Source organism: Neophocaena asiaeorientalis, unplaced genomic scaffold, assembly GCF_003031525.2.
Source record: "Neophocaena asiaeorientalis asiaeorientalis breed wild unplaced genomic scaffold, Neophocaena_asiaeorientalis_V1.1 scaffold30, whole genome shotgun sequence".
Lineage (NCBI taxonomy): Eukaryota > Metazoa > Chordata > Mammalia > Artiodactyla > Phocoenidae > Neophocaena > Neophocaena asiaeorientalis.
This window is the reverse complement of record NW_020174923.1, coordinates 12,876,365-12,892,058: the sequence shown is the minus strand read 5'-3', so window position 1 is coordinate 12,892,058 and position 15,694 is coordinate 12,876,365. Positions and strand designations below refer to the sequence as shown.

The following is a 15,694-nucleotide window of genomic DNA, read 5'->3' as shown; positions in this document are numbered from 1 at the left end:
GCCCACTCCCCTGCCCGTCACGCACACAGTCTCATTTTAGAGGGAGAGGCTGGCTCCCCCACTGCCCCCTGCACTGGACCCTGGCCGGACGGTCCCTCATGGTCGCCCAGACGTGCCCTCCAGGAGCAGTGCTGGTCTCAGGTTTACAAACCAGGGGCTCGAGGGGAGCATAGTGCCCTGAGGGCTGGACTTAGGTTTGGGGACTGGTCCTCAGCTGATTCTCCAGGCCCAAGAGGCTGCAGTTCTTGCCCATGGAGAGAAGGGCAGGGAACCGAAGCAGCCGGGACAGTCGAGGTGCAAAAGGACGCAGAGCAGGATGGTGGCGAGACTCGGGGGTGAGGGTGGCTGAGTGGTCGTGGACACAGCGACCACGAGCTGGAACCTGCAAGGTGCACAGGTTTTAAATTGGGAAAATGCACTCGCAGAGGCGAGGTGGGGGAGGGGAGTCGGAGATTTGGAGGAGGGCGCCATCCGGCGCAGGACAGCATCCAGCTGAGGGGTCTGGATGTCCCCAGGAGGCAACGGTTTCAGGCCCTTAAACAAAAAGGAAAGTGACAAAAATGGTGTTTGTTGGTTCAGAACAGGGCTCTTCTGAGGGCCGGTCTGGCCTGGGTGAAAAAGTCTTGGAGAGGGAACGGCCTGGAGGGGGGTCACCACCCAGCACAGCAGACACTTTGCAGAAGTGCTTTTGCATCTGTTGGAAAGATCCCCAGGCTCGGAGTCGCTGTGTGAGTTACGAGCTGTCTCCCCCTCTCCAGAGGGTGTACCCCAGGCTCTTTGCATTTTAGCCATTCTGATTGCAGTTCTGTAGTTTCTTGTTGTATTTTAATTTTCATTTCTGAGATGACTTATGTTGAGCAATTTTTCATGCACCGATTGGCTGCTTGTATGTTATTTTATGACGCGTCCAGACCTTTTGCCCAGTTTTAAGCGGGGTGTCTTCTTACTGTTGAGTTGTTGGTGTTCTTGGTCAGATACTTGCTTGTGGGTATTTTCTCCCACCCTGGGTCTCAGCGTTCTGGGATTTCCTCTCACTCCCACTTGTGCTCGTCCCAGATTCTATCCTGAGGATGTCAGAGCAGCGAGGCTGGGGCTTCCACCCCTGTTTTGTGGGTTTTATCTCCCCACCCCGGGGCTTCCCACTCTGGGCATGGGGCTCACAGATGCTGTAGAGGTTGGCCACTCAGCCACCCAGAGCCAGAAGTCAGCACCTTCTCTGGTGCATTAAAAACCTCTCTTGGTATCGAAGAAGGTCTATATTTTGTCATCTTTGTATTTCTCTCTCTTTAAACGCCCTTGGTCCCAAGTGCTCTGCTTAAACCTTTCCTGGTTGGCTTTTTGTTTTTCGGTTTTTGAAGGTATTCTGACCCCCACCTGTTGCCTGAACAGCAGCCAGTAGATCATCTGTTCCCTCTTTCCTTTCTCCTCCTGTTTGGTTGCGTGATTTCCGCTCTCATCAGAAGGCAACTCCGCGTGCTGAGTCCCCAGCCACCTGTCTGTGTCCCTGGACTCAGCCTCGCATGTCAGGCTGTCCGGGCCTCAGCGTTCCTTGAGTTCCTGCCCATTCAGACTGTGGCTCTGGACATGTGAAGGAGGTACGGGCTGGACAGAAAACCCTGAGTCACACCTTCGCTTGCATGTCTTGACAGCACAGCTCCCTGTTGCCTTGCTTTGCCTGACGCTCCTTCGATTCGCTCGGCTTTGTAAGGTGCTTGACCTTTTCCTGGAGGCTCTGAGAATTCCTCCCTTGTTAAAGACTCATGGTTTCACTGGGATTGGTCTTAATGCGGACCTGACTCCGATGTGTGGAACCAGAGTTCTCCTTCATGGTTTTTGTTGTTGTTGTTATTTGGGGTGAATTTCTGTCCACGGAAGTGTCTGTTTTCTGTTTCTTCTCACACGGGCTTTGTATAGCTGCAGTTCATGGGATTCCTACCTCAGGGTCGCCCCCTCTGTCACCCAGGGAAGTGCAGCGGGTGTTGAGGGCAGGGAGGGGAGGAGGGTGTGTCTCTCCTTCTTTGTCTCCTTTTGTCCCACAGGGTCCTAATCCCCTTTCACCACATCTCTGAGGGCGCCTACCCATCCAGCCGCGTTCTCACACCCCAGAGGCCCCAGGGCTCCGGGTGAGCCCCCAGGTCTGCCCAGGTCCCCATCTCCACGGGGGACCGGGGCTCAGCACCCCATCTTCCTTGACGTCACCTCTGCATCCCATCGCGGCCTCTGTCGCTGTTTGCGATCGGTCAGCGGTGCCCAGGCTCTTGTGAATCGGGGGTGGGGGGTGCCCTCCAGCCATGTCCCAGGCACCTCCTCTGGCTAAATTCTCACTTGTCTCTTTGCCAGAAATAAGGGAACTCTGGGGTTGAGGTCCTCTTGGTCATGAGAAGAGAGGACACTTTCTCCTTCCTAAATCTATAAAGCGCAGAGTCACAACGTGCTCTTGAAAGATGACTCTGAAAATGCAGAAAATTAGAAAAAGGAAAAACTATGCAAATGACCCATGAACCCATCACCACACATCTGCTGTGAACTTTTGTGTGGGGTCCTTTTGTCTTCCTTTTACTGTGGACCACTTTTAGCCAAGCTGCAAACACAATTTTGAAACTTGATTTTTAACTTAACATTTTGTTATAAATCTTTTCATGTCGTTGTCTTTGTGAAAACACTTCAGTCACCACACAGTAGTCCATCGAGTCACTAATTGACTCAACCGCCCGACGCTGCAAGTGAAGTGGTTCGCGCGTTTCCGCGTCGCTAACAAGACTGCGCCGATTTCCTACTCGGCTGGCTTCCATCGCGTTGCCCTGACGGCCTTGCGGTGTGTCAGGGACCCCGGGCGGCGATTCCCTGGGCAGTGGGGGCTTTGTTCAGGGACGGAGGCGGGCAGGCTGGTGCCCAGTGTGGCAGCTCAGCAGTGAGAGCTGAGTGGGCTGCTTCCAGGGATGGCGCTCAGGCCCAAGCCAGGAGGCAGCGGACCTCGCGCCTGGGCGGCCAGAGACAAAGAGCATCAGTTCATCACAGACCCCAGAGTCCAGGTGCACAGGGCCCAGTCAGGGGATACGCTCGGGCCAAGAAGCTGGCCAAGAGAGGCCAGGGGTCCCATCTCCCCCCGAGGATGACAGCCACCAGGCTCCATCAGGACACCGAGACCTCAGAGGCCAGCTGTGCCACCTTCCTCTCGGGGTGGACGAGCTGGGGGGCAGCCGTGGCTTTACTGGAAGCAGTGGGCCCGGCCGTGGTGCTGGCATTGGCTCGGTGAAACCGAGCTCGGGCTGGGGAACCGGCGGAGGAGGACAGGCTGGGGCCGGAGAGCAGCAGCCTCTGGGCTGTCAGGAAACCAGCCTCTGCCCGGAGCAGGGGTCCTGGCAGTGTCCCCAGCCATTGCTGGGCTCTGCTCACCAGACACATCCTGGGTGACCTCCTGTCCAGACCCCCTGCTCACTTGGTTTTCACCTTGAATTTAAAAAAGTGAGGGGAGCCAACTTGGTGTCCCCACCAGGACTGAGATCCCCCAGACTGACCAGCAGGGTGGCTGTGACCCCAACGGCCTGCCCTGGTCTGCGCTTCTCCAGGAGGGGGCGGGAGGCCTGGGTTCTCACAGGACGGGAACACCCAGCGGGACGCTGCAGACCCTGGGAGCAGCAAGCCCGTCAACAGGGAGGGGGCAGGTCATCAGGCCAGCAGCGCGGGCCAGGGGTCAAGTTTGAGGCTGTGAGTGTGACACTGGGGCTTGGGTCCACCCCTCGGGCACCTTCTTGTTCTGAAGACGCCTCTTGTGGTCACACTTGCCCACGCTTGCCAGTGCCGGCCACAAGGTGGGGAAGCTGGACGTGTTGTTTTCCCGCTGAGGCCTCACGGGTCATGCCAGGCTCAAGCGGCTGGGGTGCCGGGCGGATCCGCGTCTCCCGTCGCCAGAATGAGGCTCTGTCGTGAGTGGAGACACGTTTCTTTCGTCCCACAGGGTGTCCCCGAGGACTTGCTGTTCTTCCACGAACACCTGAGGAAGGGCGGCGGGCTTGTCCGCGTGGACCAGAGCCTGCTCCTCTACCGCTACCACCCCGGCGCGGCCACACACTCCGTCCTCGAGTACGCAAGTCCGGGGGGCCAGACCAGGCGGGGTCAGTGGGGCAGACACGGGTGACCCAGTCAGGTCGCAAGGCAGGAAACCTGGGAGTGTGGCCAGCACGGGGCCTGCGGCCTCCCGGGAGGGACGTTGTCCTAGGTCCACGGACCAGCATTTCCCCAGGATCAAGGCCAAATGTCTGTTCTCACCTTTTTGAAGTGAGGTAGGATTCACGTGTAGTTGTTCTCTTGGGGTTTTGTTCTCACTTGCTTTGAGTTGAGGGGATTCTCAGCGTGAGCCCAGCCCCCCGCTAACGTGATTACAGGCGGGCTGGGGGCACCCTCTTCCTTCTCCGCCCACCAAGGGGAGGGCTATTGGGACCGAGGTTGGGCCGCTTCCTCTGTGGGGCATCACAAGGACACTAGCCCCCTCCCTCTCATGGCCCTCACATCCCCCAGGCCCCAAGGCTAGAGGCCGACTACCAGGGACAGGGCAGGGATGGTGCCGAAAGTACAGGCAGGGTGAAGGCAAGGGAGGGGTGTGCTTTTCTTTCTTTAGTTTGAACTGTGTGTGTGTGCGCATGTGTGTCTGTGTGTGCACGTTTGTGCATGTGTGTGGGTGTTACATTTCAAACAACTACAAGTATGTATCCCCCTTGGTGATACCGTAGTGCTGCTCTCTTGGGGACAGGGAGGAATGGGGCCCTGAAACAGGTCTACGATCAGGGGATCTTTTGATTGTAAAGAGCATGATGCAGGGACATGCATTTGTGTTTCTGGAAGTAGAAGAGACTCTGTTCTTCCCCTGGAGGGTGTGAGACTCGTTGGAAGGCGTGGCTTCTCAGTTTCTGTCCTGGGAGGTCTCCTGTCCACTGTCACAGTGGGTGTGATGCTGATTTGGGCATGTGTCGTCGGTGGGGGGGTGTCCCAGATTGCTGCATCCATATAATTTATTTATTTATTTATTTATTTTTGGCTGCCTTGCGTCTTCGTTGCTGGGCGCGGGCTTTCTCTAGTTGTGGTGAGCAGGGGCTACTCTTCGTTGCGATGTGCGGGCTTCTCATTGCGGTGGCTTCTCTTGTTGCAGAGCAGGGGCTCTAGGCGTGCGGGCTTCAGTAGTTGTGGCACACGGGCTCAGCAGTTGTGGCTCACAGGCTCTAGAGTGCAGGCTCAGTAGTTGTGGCACACCGGCTTAGTTGCTCCGTGGCATGTGGGATCTTCCCGGACCAGGACTCGAACCCATGTTCCCTGCATTGGCCGGCGGATTCCTCACCACTGCACCACCAGGGAAGCCCCCAGCGTCCATATTGACTTGGGAGATCCTTGAACTTTTGCACATGTGCTATTCAACACTAAAACTTAGCTTCTTTGTTTTCCAGCTTTAAGCAAAAGAGCTTGATTTCTCTTCTGTTAAGTCTGAATTTTCATACAGTAGATTTAGTGGAGCATCATTGGGAGTTTGTTGTCATGAACTTGACTCAATGCAAGTGTGATTTGCACACATGGGGTAAATAAAGGTCATTTTCTAGGGGGACATAACAATCCTAAATGTGTATATCCCTAATCCCAGAGTTTCAAAATACATGAGGCAAAAACTGAGATTGGAGTTGGAGATTTTAATACTCCTATCTCAATAATTGATAGAAGTTGGGGGGTGGGGAAGTCTGTGAGGATCAGAAGGTTTGAACAACACTATTAACCGACATGACAGTAGACATTTAAGGAACACCAGAGTCAACTGCAGAATACGCATTCTTTTAAAGTACAAGATAGACATTACTTTGGACCAAGAAACAAATCTGAATAAATTTCAAATGATTGAAAGCATACGGGTTATGTTTTATAAATTAGAAATCATTAGGACATCTTTTTTTCTTTTTTTTGGCTGCGTTAGGTCTGTGGCTATGTGCGGGCTTTCTCTAGTTTTGCGGCAAGCGGGAGCTACTCTTCGTTGTGGTGCACAGGCTTCTCGTTGCAGTGGCTTCTCTTGTTGTGGAGCACGGGCTCTAGGTGCATGGGCTTTGGTAGTTGTGCCTCGCAGGCTCTAGAGGGCAGGCTCAGTAGTTGTGGCACATGGGCTTAGTTGCTTCGTGGCATGGGGGATCTTCCCGGACCAGGGCTTAAACCTGTGTCCCCTGCCTTGGCAGGCAGATTCTTAATCACTGCACCACCAGGGAAGCCCTAAGACATCTTGAATATACAAAATATTTGGAAATTAAGCAACCAAGGGAAAAAATCACAAAGGATATTAGGGAAAAAATTTAACTTGATGACAAAACAGTATGTCAAAATTTGTGGAATTTAGCTAAAGCGGAGTTTATAATAAATTTTTATAGCTTTAAAAGTTTATATTATAAAAGAAGAAACTAAGCAATTATCTAAGTCTCCACCTTTAAAGGTTTCAAAAGTAATAGCAAAGTAAACTCAAATAGAAGGAAAGGAATGAAGAAGGTAAAATTGAAAATGGACAGTCAGTAGAAAAAACATCAGCAAAACCAAGAATTGGCTTGAAATAAAATCAGTACAATTGACAAGCCTCTATCAAGATTGATTTTTAGGGCTTCCCTGGTGGCGCAGTGGTTGAGAGTCCGCCTGCCAATGCAGGGGACACGTGTTCGTGCCCCGGTCCGGGAAGATCCCACATGCCGCGGAGCGGCTGGGCCCGCGACCATGGCCGCTGAGCCTGTACGTCCGGAGCCTGTGCTCCGCAACGGGAGAGGCCACAACAGTGAGAGGCCCGTGTACCGCAAAAAAAAAAAAAAAAAAAAAAAAAATTTATGAAAAAAAAAAAAAAAAAAAAAAAGATTGATTTTTAAAAGAAAACACAGGTTACCAATATACTGGGAATTAAAGAGGGGACATCATTACAGATCCAGTAGGTATTTAAAGTATAAATAATAGAGAATTCCTTGGCGATATAGTGGTTGGGACTCCGTGCTTCCGCTGCAGGGGGTTTAGGTTCAATCCCTGGCTGGGGAACTAATATATCTTGCATGCCCTGCACATGGCCAAAAAAAAAAAAGGTATAAATAATAATTAAAAATTAATTAGTAATTTAAAAGCTTTTCATAAAGAAAAGCCAAGCCAGATGGCTTTACTGATATATTCTATCAAAAATGTAAGGAAGAAATAATACCAATCTAACATAAATTCTTTCAGGAAATAGAAGAGGAGAAAGGTCTGTTGGGTGTTGGGAGGGAGGAGCTTCACACTCCGTGAGACTAGCATGACTCTGAAGTAAAAAATGCTACAAGAATATTACAAGAAAATAAAATTACAGACAAATATCCCTTATGAAAATAGTTGCAAAAATCATTCACAAAATATTACCAAGTCAAATTCAGAAATATATATGAAAGGATAATACATCATGAATACAAGTCTGGTTTAACATTCAGAAATCAATTAGTATGATTTAATACAGTAACAGAATAAAAGATAAAAATCACACAATGCAATAGATGCAGAAAAAGCATTGGGCAAAATTCAATACCCATTCATGATTTTTTTAAAAACTCAGCAAACTAGAAATAGAGGGAAACTTTCTCAGTCTGATAGCATCTACTCAAACCTATAACTAATCTCATACTTAATCATTAAAGACTGAAAGCTTTCCCTTCTAAGATCAGGAGGAAGCGATCTGATCACTCCTCTCACTACTTCTATTCCACGTTGTAATGGAGGTCAGTGCAATGAGACAGGAAAAATAAAAAATATAAGTATTAGAAAGTGGAAGTGGGTTTCCCTGGTGGCTCAGTGGTTGAGAATCTGCCTGCCAATGCAGGGGACACGGGTTCGAGCCCTGGTCTGGGAAGATCCCACATGCCGCGGAGCAACTGGGCCCATGAGCCACAACTACTGAGCCTGCGCGTCTGGAGCCTGTGCTACGCAACAAGAGAGGCCGCGACAGTGAGAGGCCTGCGCACCGTGATGAAGAGTGGCCCCCGCTTGCCACAACTAGAGAAAACCCTCGCACAGAAACAAAGAGCCAACACAGCCAAAAATAAATTAAAAGAAGGCTCAACATTAAAAAAAAAAAAAGTGGAAGTAAAACTAGCATCATTTGTAGGTGGCATGATTGTGTTTCACAGGAAATCAAAACCAGTAACTTAGCAAATTTCCAGAATACAAGTTTATAGAATTGCAATGAACAACTGAAAAATGCAGTTTAAAAAATGTACAATGGCGTCAATAATAAAATACTTTTGAGTAAGTTTAGTAAGGTATGTCTATATCTGCTAAAACCTATTCCAAAAAAGGCTGAGGGAAATTAAAGAAAACCTATAAAATCGATGGAGAGATACACCACATTCATGGATTGGAAGACTCTGTATTGTTAACATCAGTTCTCTCCAGATTGATCTGTAAATTCAAAGCAATCCCAGTAAAAGTCCCAGGTGGCTTCTTTGTAGAAATTGATAATCTGATTTTAAAATTCGCATGAAAATCAAAGGGCCCAGAGTGTCCTAAACAATCTTGAAAAGTACAAAATTTGAGGACTTATTGTGCCTGATTTTAAGACTCACTCTGAAGCTATAGCAATCAAGAAAATGTATTCATAGAATAAAGATAGACATATACATCAATGAAACAGAGCAGAGTCCAGAAATAGACTCACAATTGATTTTAAACAGTCTCCAAATGCATTCAATGGAAAAAAGAAAATTATTTTTAACAAATGAAGCAAATGGATATCCATATGGAAAAAAAAATCTCATGCCCTATAGAAAAATTAATTCTAGATGACTTAGATATAAATATAGAAGCAGGTAAAATATAAAGCTTCTAGAAGAAAACATCAGGGAATATCTTCACAACTTGGGGACAGGAAAAAATTTATTAGAGAGGACACCAGAATCTTTAGCCCTTTTTTTTTGGGGGGGGCGGGCTGTATAGGGTCTTAGTTGCAGCACATAGGCTCTTCGTTGCGGCATGCGGGATTCTCTCTAGTTGAGGTGCACAAACTCAGTAGTTGAGGCCCGGGGGCTTAGTTGCCCCGGCATGTGGAATCTTAGTTCCCCGACCAGGGATTGAACCCGCGTCCCCTGCATTGGAAGGCAGATTCTTAACCACTGGACCACCAGGGAAGTCCCTCTTTAGTGCTATAAAATTGATAAATTGGACTTCATCAAAATTAAAAACTTTTGCTCATAAAAAGACACCATTAGGGGCTTCCCTGGTGGCGCAGTGGTTGAGAGTCGGCCTGCCAATGCAGGGGACATGGGTTTGAGCCCTGGTCTGGGAAGATCCCACGTGCCACGGAGCAACTAGGCCCGTGAGCCACAACTACTGAGCCTGCGCGTCTGGAGCTTGTGCTCCGCAACAAGAGAGGCTGCGACAGCGAGAGGCCCACGCACTGCGATGAAGAGTGGCCTCCACTTGCCGCAACTAGAGAAAGCCCTCACACAGAAACGAAGACCCAACACAGCCAATAATTAATTAATTTTAAAAAAAGACACCATTAGGAAAAAGAATAGACAAACCACAGACTGGGAGAAAATATTCATAATCTATATATCTCACAGAGGGTTAGTATGGGGGAGATATTAAGAACCCCTATCACCCAAAAATAAAATCTAATAAAAGTAGGCAAAATAGTTGAACAGACATGACACTTCACAAAGAAGTAATATATAAGGTCAATTTAAAAGGTTTCATCATTATCAGAGAATGCAAATTAAACTCTGCACACCCACGAGAAGGGTTAAAATTAACGTCTGCAATTCCAAATCATGCTGAGGACACATATACATTGTTCTCAGGAGTGTAAGCACAGTACGTCCTCTTTGGAAAACTGTTGGACCTTATTTTATTAATTTAATTGATACCTGCCCTATGCCCCAGCAATTCCATGCCTAGGTGTTTCTCCAAGAGAAATTAATAGATTGCTCAACATTTCTCTATTAGTAGCCAAGAATGGGAACAACCCAGATGCCCATCAGCAGGTGGTGGATAAACACGGCTGTAACGGAACACTCCTCAGGACTAGAAGAAAGCAAACGACTGATACCTGCAAGAACGGGGATTAATGTCCAAAAGATACATGGTCAGTCAAAGAAATCAGATACCAAAGCATGCATACTGTGGCTTCCACTTGTACAGAGTTCTCCAACAGGCAGAACTAGTCCACAGTGATAGAAACGAGACTGTGGTATTCTCAGGGGAAAGGAGATACAAGAGAGCTTTCTGGGGTGGTAGAAGTGTCCCACCTCTTGACAGGTGTGTTGGTTACACGGATATGCATGTTTGTCATAACCGTCTGACTTGTATGCACACTTAAGATCCTTGCTCTTACTCTATGTGAATTTCATTAAAATTTTTAAAATTTCTGGCAAGTGTTTCTTCAAGGAAGTAACCACTTTCCCACAATCCATAAACGGAGTTGGAAACTGGGTGAATAAAGTACAAAGATGGTTTTCTGGGCACGAATCTTCTGTAGAGCTCAGAAATGCCGGGACACCTGGGATCCTCTGCAGAGCTGAGAAGTGCCTGGACACCTGGGATCCTCTGCAGAGCTGAGAAGTGCCGGGACACCTGGGATCCTCTGCAGAGCTGAGAAGTGCCTGGACACCTGGGATCCTCTGTAGAGCTGAGAAGTGCCCGGACGCCTGGGATCCTGTGCAGAGCTGAGAAGTGCCCGGACAACTAGGATCTCTTCCATTGTTCCTGAAGGTTCACGTACATGTGTCCTCACCTTGAGCTCCTGTGAAGCAAGGCAACGTGAAGGCATGTCTGTGATGACCCTGGTGGTGCCCTGCTCCCCACCCATGGTGTGGCGGGTGCTCATGTATCTGGGGGGCCAGGCAGCCAGCCAGACGGCTTGTGCTACACACACCTTCATTCTGTTTTCATGCGATAATTCTTTTATGTTGAGACTTTTTTTTCCCTCTTTTTGCAGTGTGAGGCTTTGCCACCCACAACGTAAAAGAGGTGATCTCATGTTAGTTTCTGTGTTGGATTAAAGTCTTTGAGCAGCAAAACCTCAGAGAGCAAGGAGCGCTAATTACACCCTCAGGCTTGTCAATAATTGAATTCCTTCAAACTCTCTTAAAGAGCCCTCTGTTTGAGAGGCTCCCTGAATCGTGGCCTTTACCTTTTAAATTGAGAATGATCAGCATTTATATCATTTAACAATTTTCACTATGAAATACTTCCGACAGCCAGAGGCATAAGGAATCATCTTTAAAACAAAAAGTTACCCATTTCCCCAAACCTCCTGCATCTCCCAGGTTCCATTTCGTGGTGTCCTGAGTGGGATGTTTATTTGCCATAAGATCCGTTTCTTTATACTTTGACCACACGTGATGTCCTCTAAACAGTGTGCTTTCCCTCTTTAAAAATGTGGTGTCGGTGGCAGCGTTCTGCCTCATTCTCCCGAAGTCGCTATGCTGCTCACCCTCAGGGCCGAGCTCCGTGTGGTGACGTTGCTCCTCTGTCCGTCACCGCGTGGACCTTCCTGCCATCCTGCTGCTGAGGGTCCACACACGCCACTGCTCCCCGCCCCCACCTCCGGCCTGCTGCCTCCTGGTGCAGTGTGCATCCCTGACACTGCCCTGCTTTCCAGAAGGTTTTGGAAATGCCGACCTGTGGGTCTGAGGAAACCTGTGAGCAGCTCCCACACACCCAGCCCTCAGTGGAGCCTCCTCGCAGGCGTAAGAGTGGCAGGAAGGACACACCTGGGCTGTTCTCCCGAATAAATAACTGAGCAGCACGGTGGAGAAGGGGACCTGCAGGACAGCGGCGGCAGGAAGGGTCTCACTGTCCATAACGGGTCTCACTGTCCACAACACGGAGGTATTGGTGGCAGTTTCTGAGTTGTGTCCTCAGACCAGAGACCAGACTCCGGAGGCACAGGGAGGGCACAAGGCAGGGGCTGTACCCCCAGGACCCACAGTCCCTCCAGATCCACCCCACGGGCGGTGGGAGGTGGGGGTCAGCTCTGTCCCTCCCACAGGCGCCATCTCCAGGTGAGGCACCCTGCGCTGCTCAGACCCGGCCCGTCACCCCTGCGTCTGGTGGTCACGCTGGTGCGGGCCCCACACTGTCCTGGTCCCTGAGCATTAAGTGGAGTCCTCGTTGGGCCATTTCATTTCCTTGTAAGTGTCCCCAAAACCGTTGGGCATTTTTTTGGGCAGTTTCATTGAATTGTTCATGAAATTGAAGAGAGTTGACTGGTTAAGGAGAGAAGCAATTAAGTCATAGAAGCGGCCAGACCTTTTTCCAACAAAAGTAATTTAAAAAGTAGGAGCCGGAGAGGAAACCGTGAGCAGAGGGCGAGACCTGCCCAGATGTCTGTGGTCCCTTATCTCCTGCTGCCCCTGTGGTGGTAGGCGCACCCCCTGGGGTCCCAGGCAGGGCCTGGAGCGTGGCGCAGGTCCCGCTGCTGGCGGGGACCCGGGGCCTGCCCCATCTCTTCCTCACTGTCAGCGTCTCATGGGTTTGTCAGAGCTCATTTGCAGGAAGTTCAGTTGTTTTGTTCTCAGAATTGTCCTTTGTTCCTTGGATGCTGCCAAAGCTGCGTGTTGAGTGCTGCACCTGATGGTGTCTTATTTGGGCTGGAGTGTGTCTAGCTTGTGCTGAATGGCCCAGACTGGGGAGTTATTCACCTTATTCACCTTCGCAAGCCCCAGTACCCCCCGACCACTGAAATGATGGCTGCTCAGCACAACCCCAATTGAGACATTTCAAGTGGGAGGTGGGTGGACCAACCACAGGAGCAGCCCAGCATTCAGAGCCCACCCCTGGGCAGGCGGACACTGGTGCCCAGTTGCATTAGAGTGGGATATCACTGTATTGTGTCCGTGGACCCCACGCTCTCACCTGGAGGAGCTGCTCCCCTGAGATACCTTGTGGGACCCTCAAAGCTGGTTGCCATGGAGAAGGCAGCAGGGCAGTGGCTGCTGAACCACGGGTTCAACATTTGCCACACAGAGCCCCGGGCCAGACACCAGGAAGGAACTGAACCCACACTGTAGAACGTGGGGGAGCTGCAGCAGGTCTGCGACTGGCCTAGAACAGTAGGTCTTGGGGCTCCGTGAGAGGGTCCATGGAGGGCACTTCCAGGTGTAAACTGTGATTTTATACAAGGGTGTGCCACCCTTCCTTACATCAGAGGTTTCTCTGGAAAGGAAGACCAGAGTCAAGTTTGGTCCACTGTGTACCTGCAGAAGCTCCCCCTTAACCTTCCTGATTCTTAAGTGATGTTTTCTCACCTGCGCCTTGGGTCCTGTCCCTGTGTCCAACCACTGTAACCTGGAGACAGCTGACATGCTGTTGTCTCCGGGCACTGGGACTCGGGCAGCTGCAGACCCCAAGGGCCGGCCTGGACCTCAGGTCTGCATGTGGCAAGGGGCCAAGGGAGGGGGTCCCACCTGGGGAAGGTGACCCCACCATCTGCACAGCTTCCACAGGACACTGTGGCCCCTTCCATGTGGCCGCTCGAGGTGGGGAGTCACGTCCAGGTCATGTTTACCATGGTCGTAGGTGCCGGACGTCAGCGTGGCTGGGTTTTCCTTGGGCTCCCCAAGCTCTGTGCCTGGTGTCCCGCATGCTTCTTGAGTGTGTGGACATGAGCTCAGCACGTCCGAGGATCCATGTGCACCGGCTGTGAGGGTGGGTGAGGGGTGCAACCTTCTGGTCCTGGCCTCCTTGGTTCAGTCACTCAGCCAACAGCTGCAGTGCTGCCCTAGGGGCCCCAAACCAGGGGGACTTGTGGGCAGGCTCAGGGGTGGGGGGAGGAAGGCCTGGGGCGCTTGGAGGCCCTGCCCTCCTGGGTCACGACCCCCAAACCCCCATGCCCCACAGGACCACCATCTGGACCCACCGCGTCCGCTTCCTGGAAGAGTGGGCCCTTCCCCACTGGGCAACCTTCACCATCTGGAATGCGGGCCGGCAGGGCCGCCGGCTCTACCGCAGCCTGACGGCAGGGTCACGATGCAAGGTGGGGCCCACCCCTTGTCCCACCCCTCCCCCATCCAGCAGCACTGCCCCCACTGCCCCTGAGGCTGGCGTCCTGGGTCCTCCCCAGGTGGTCGCCTTCTGCGACGTGGACGAGAACAAGATCAAGAAGGGCTTCTACTGCTACGAGGACTCTCAGGTGCGCCCCCTCCCCACCGAGCCCCCATGGTCATGCATGTGGTCAGCCGCCCACACTGCACTCTGGGGCGCCGTCCTGGGCCTTTTGAGTAGACACTGCCCAGAACCTTCCTCCTTGGGAAAGGCCATCTGGGCCCGGACAGCTGCCAGGCCTGGCAGATGCAGCCCTCAGGCTCCTGGGGTCTCCAGGACCCCAGAGGGCACCCGTGCCTGCCCCCACCTGCCCCTGTCCCTACTGGAAGGTGCTCCTTGCAGGCTTGGGTCTGTCCGCTGCCCACCTCAGGTTAGTCCTGTGGCAGCCATAGGTGGCTGGGTGGAGGTGCTGGAGACCAGGTCCAGCCCTGGGTCTGGCTGTGGCCCGGGCGCCTGTCTGAGGGCATCGAGCTTTGAGCAGGGCAGAGGTGGGGGACTGGGGAGCAAGGTGGAGCAGCCTGTGGCCCTTCTCTCCTCTCAGGAAAGGCCCAAGCCCCGGGTCCCGGTCCTGCACTTCCGAGCCGCACAGCCACCCTTTGTCATCTGCGTGAAGCTGGTGAGTGTCAGGCTGGGGCATGTGTGGCTGGGACAGCCCCAGGGTCAGGAGGTGGTATGTTGTGTCCACCAGGAAGCTGCGGGCTAGGACGGGAGGTGATGACTGCTGCTCTGGGGGGCCAGGAGAGTGATCCACATGGGGGTGGGGACAGGAGACAACAGGGCCACCTCCAGCCAGGCCTGGGGTGTCAGGGGAGGTGGCGGCGATGGTGCCCCATGAGGCAGGTTGCATTTCCCATGAGAGCTGCAGGGGACAAGGCCGCCCAGAAGCACCTGCGCCGGCCCTGCATCCCCCGATCCCTGCCAAGTGACTGCCGTCCCAGCGGTTTTCTCCATCAACCCCTTGCCTTTTCTCCCATTTGCGGCCACGCAGGACAGGTGCTCATTTCTTGGCTCTGGGCCCAACGCTGGGGTCCTGCAGAGAGGCCCGTGTGCTTGAACTCCCTCCTTCCCTGAGTGGGTCCCGTTTCCTGGTGTACAAGTTTCCACCACGAAGCCTGCTGGTGGGCTCTGGTGATGGGGACGTTCTCCTGATTTTGGAGCCCTCACCCCCGCCCTGCTGGCCTGTCCATCTCTTCTCCTTGGTTTCTGGGAGCTCTGCATTGAGTGGTGCTGGCCCTTGGTCGACTAGTGTTTAGCAGATGTTTTCTCCCAGTTGTGACTTGTCTTTTCACAGGTTCTTCCCAGAAAAGCTTAATTTTATTTATTTATTTATGCGCGCATGCATGCAGCGCTGGGTCTTGGTTGTGGCATGTGGGATCTCTTAGGTGCGGCATGCCTGTGGGATCTAGTTCCCCGACCAGGGGACCACCAGGGAAGTCCCGTGAAAAGCTTATTTTTAACACAGTACATTTATCAATTTTTCTCTTGCGATGAACACTTTTAGTGTCCTCCTGTTTTGGAAATTCCTCCCCGTGGTCAGAAAGATTATCACAAATGCAAGTATAAAGTGTCCTTAATCCACCAGGACTACAGGGCCCAGGTTGGCTCATGTGGGGCGGGGCTGCCCCGA

General features: G+C 51.8%; 1 protein-coding gene across 6 annotated transcripts in view; it reads left to right on the top strand.

The window, feature by feature from the left end:
- The window catches only part of QTGAL (queuosine-tRNA galactosyltransferase), a 109,855-nt gene that overhangs the window by 83,776 nt on the left and 10,385 nt on the right, over positions 1–15,694 (top strand). For 4 of the 6 annotated variants that reach the window (XR_003005412.1, XM_024760766.1, XM_024760765.1 and 1 more), the window contains exons 7-10: positions 3,959–4,083; positions 13,864–13,999; positions 14,087–14,155; positions 14,609–14,683. Coding sequence is in view for 5 of the 6 variants with exons in the window: in XM_024760766.1 (XP_024616534.1) it covers positions 3,959–4,083; positions 13,864–13,999; positions 14,087–14,155; positions 14,609–14,683 (405 nt within the window). In the remaining variant the exon portion in view is untranslated. Of the gene's footprint in view, positions 1–3,958; positions 4,084–13,863; positions 14,000–14,086; positions 14,156–14,608; positions 15,449–15,694 lie in introns of those variants that run through there. The other 2 variants (XM_024760767.1, XM_024760763.1) reach the window with 1 other exon arrangement.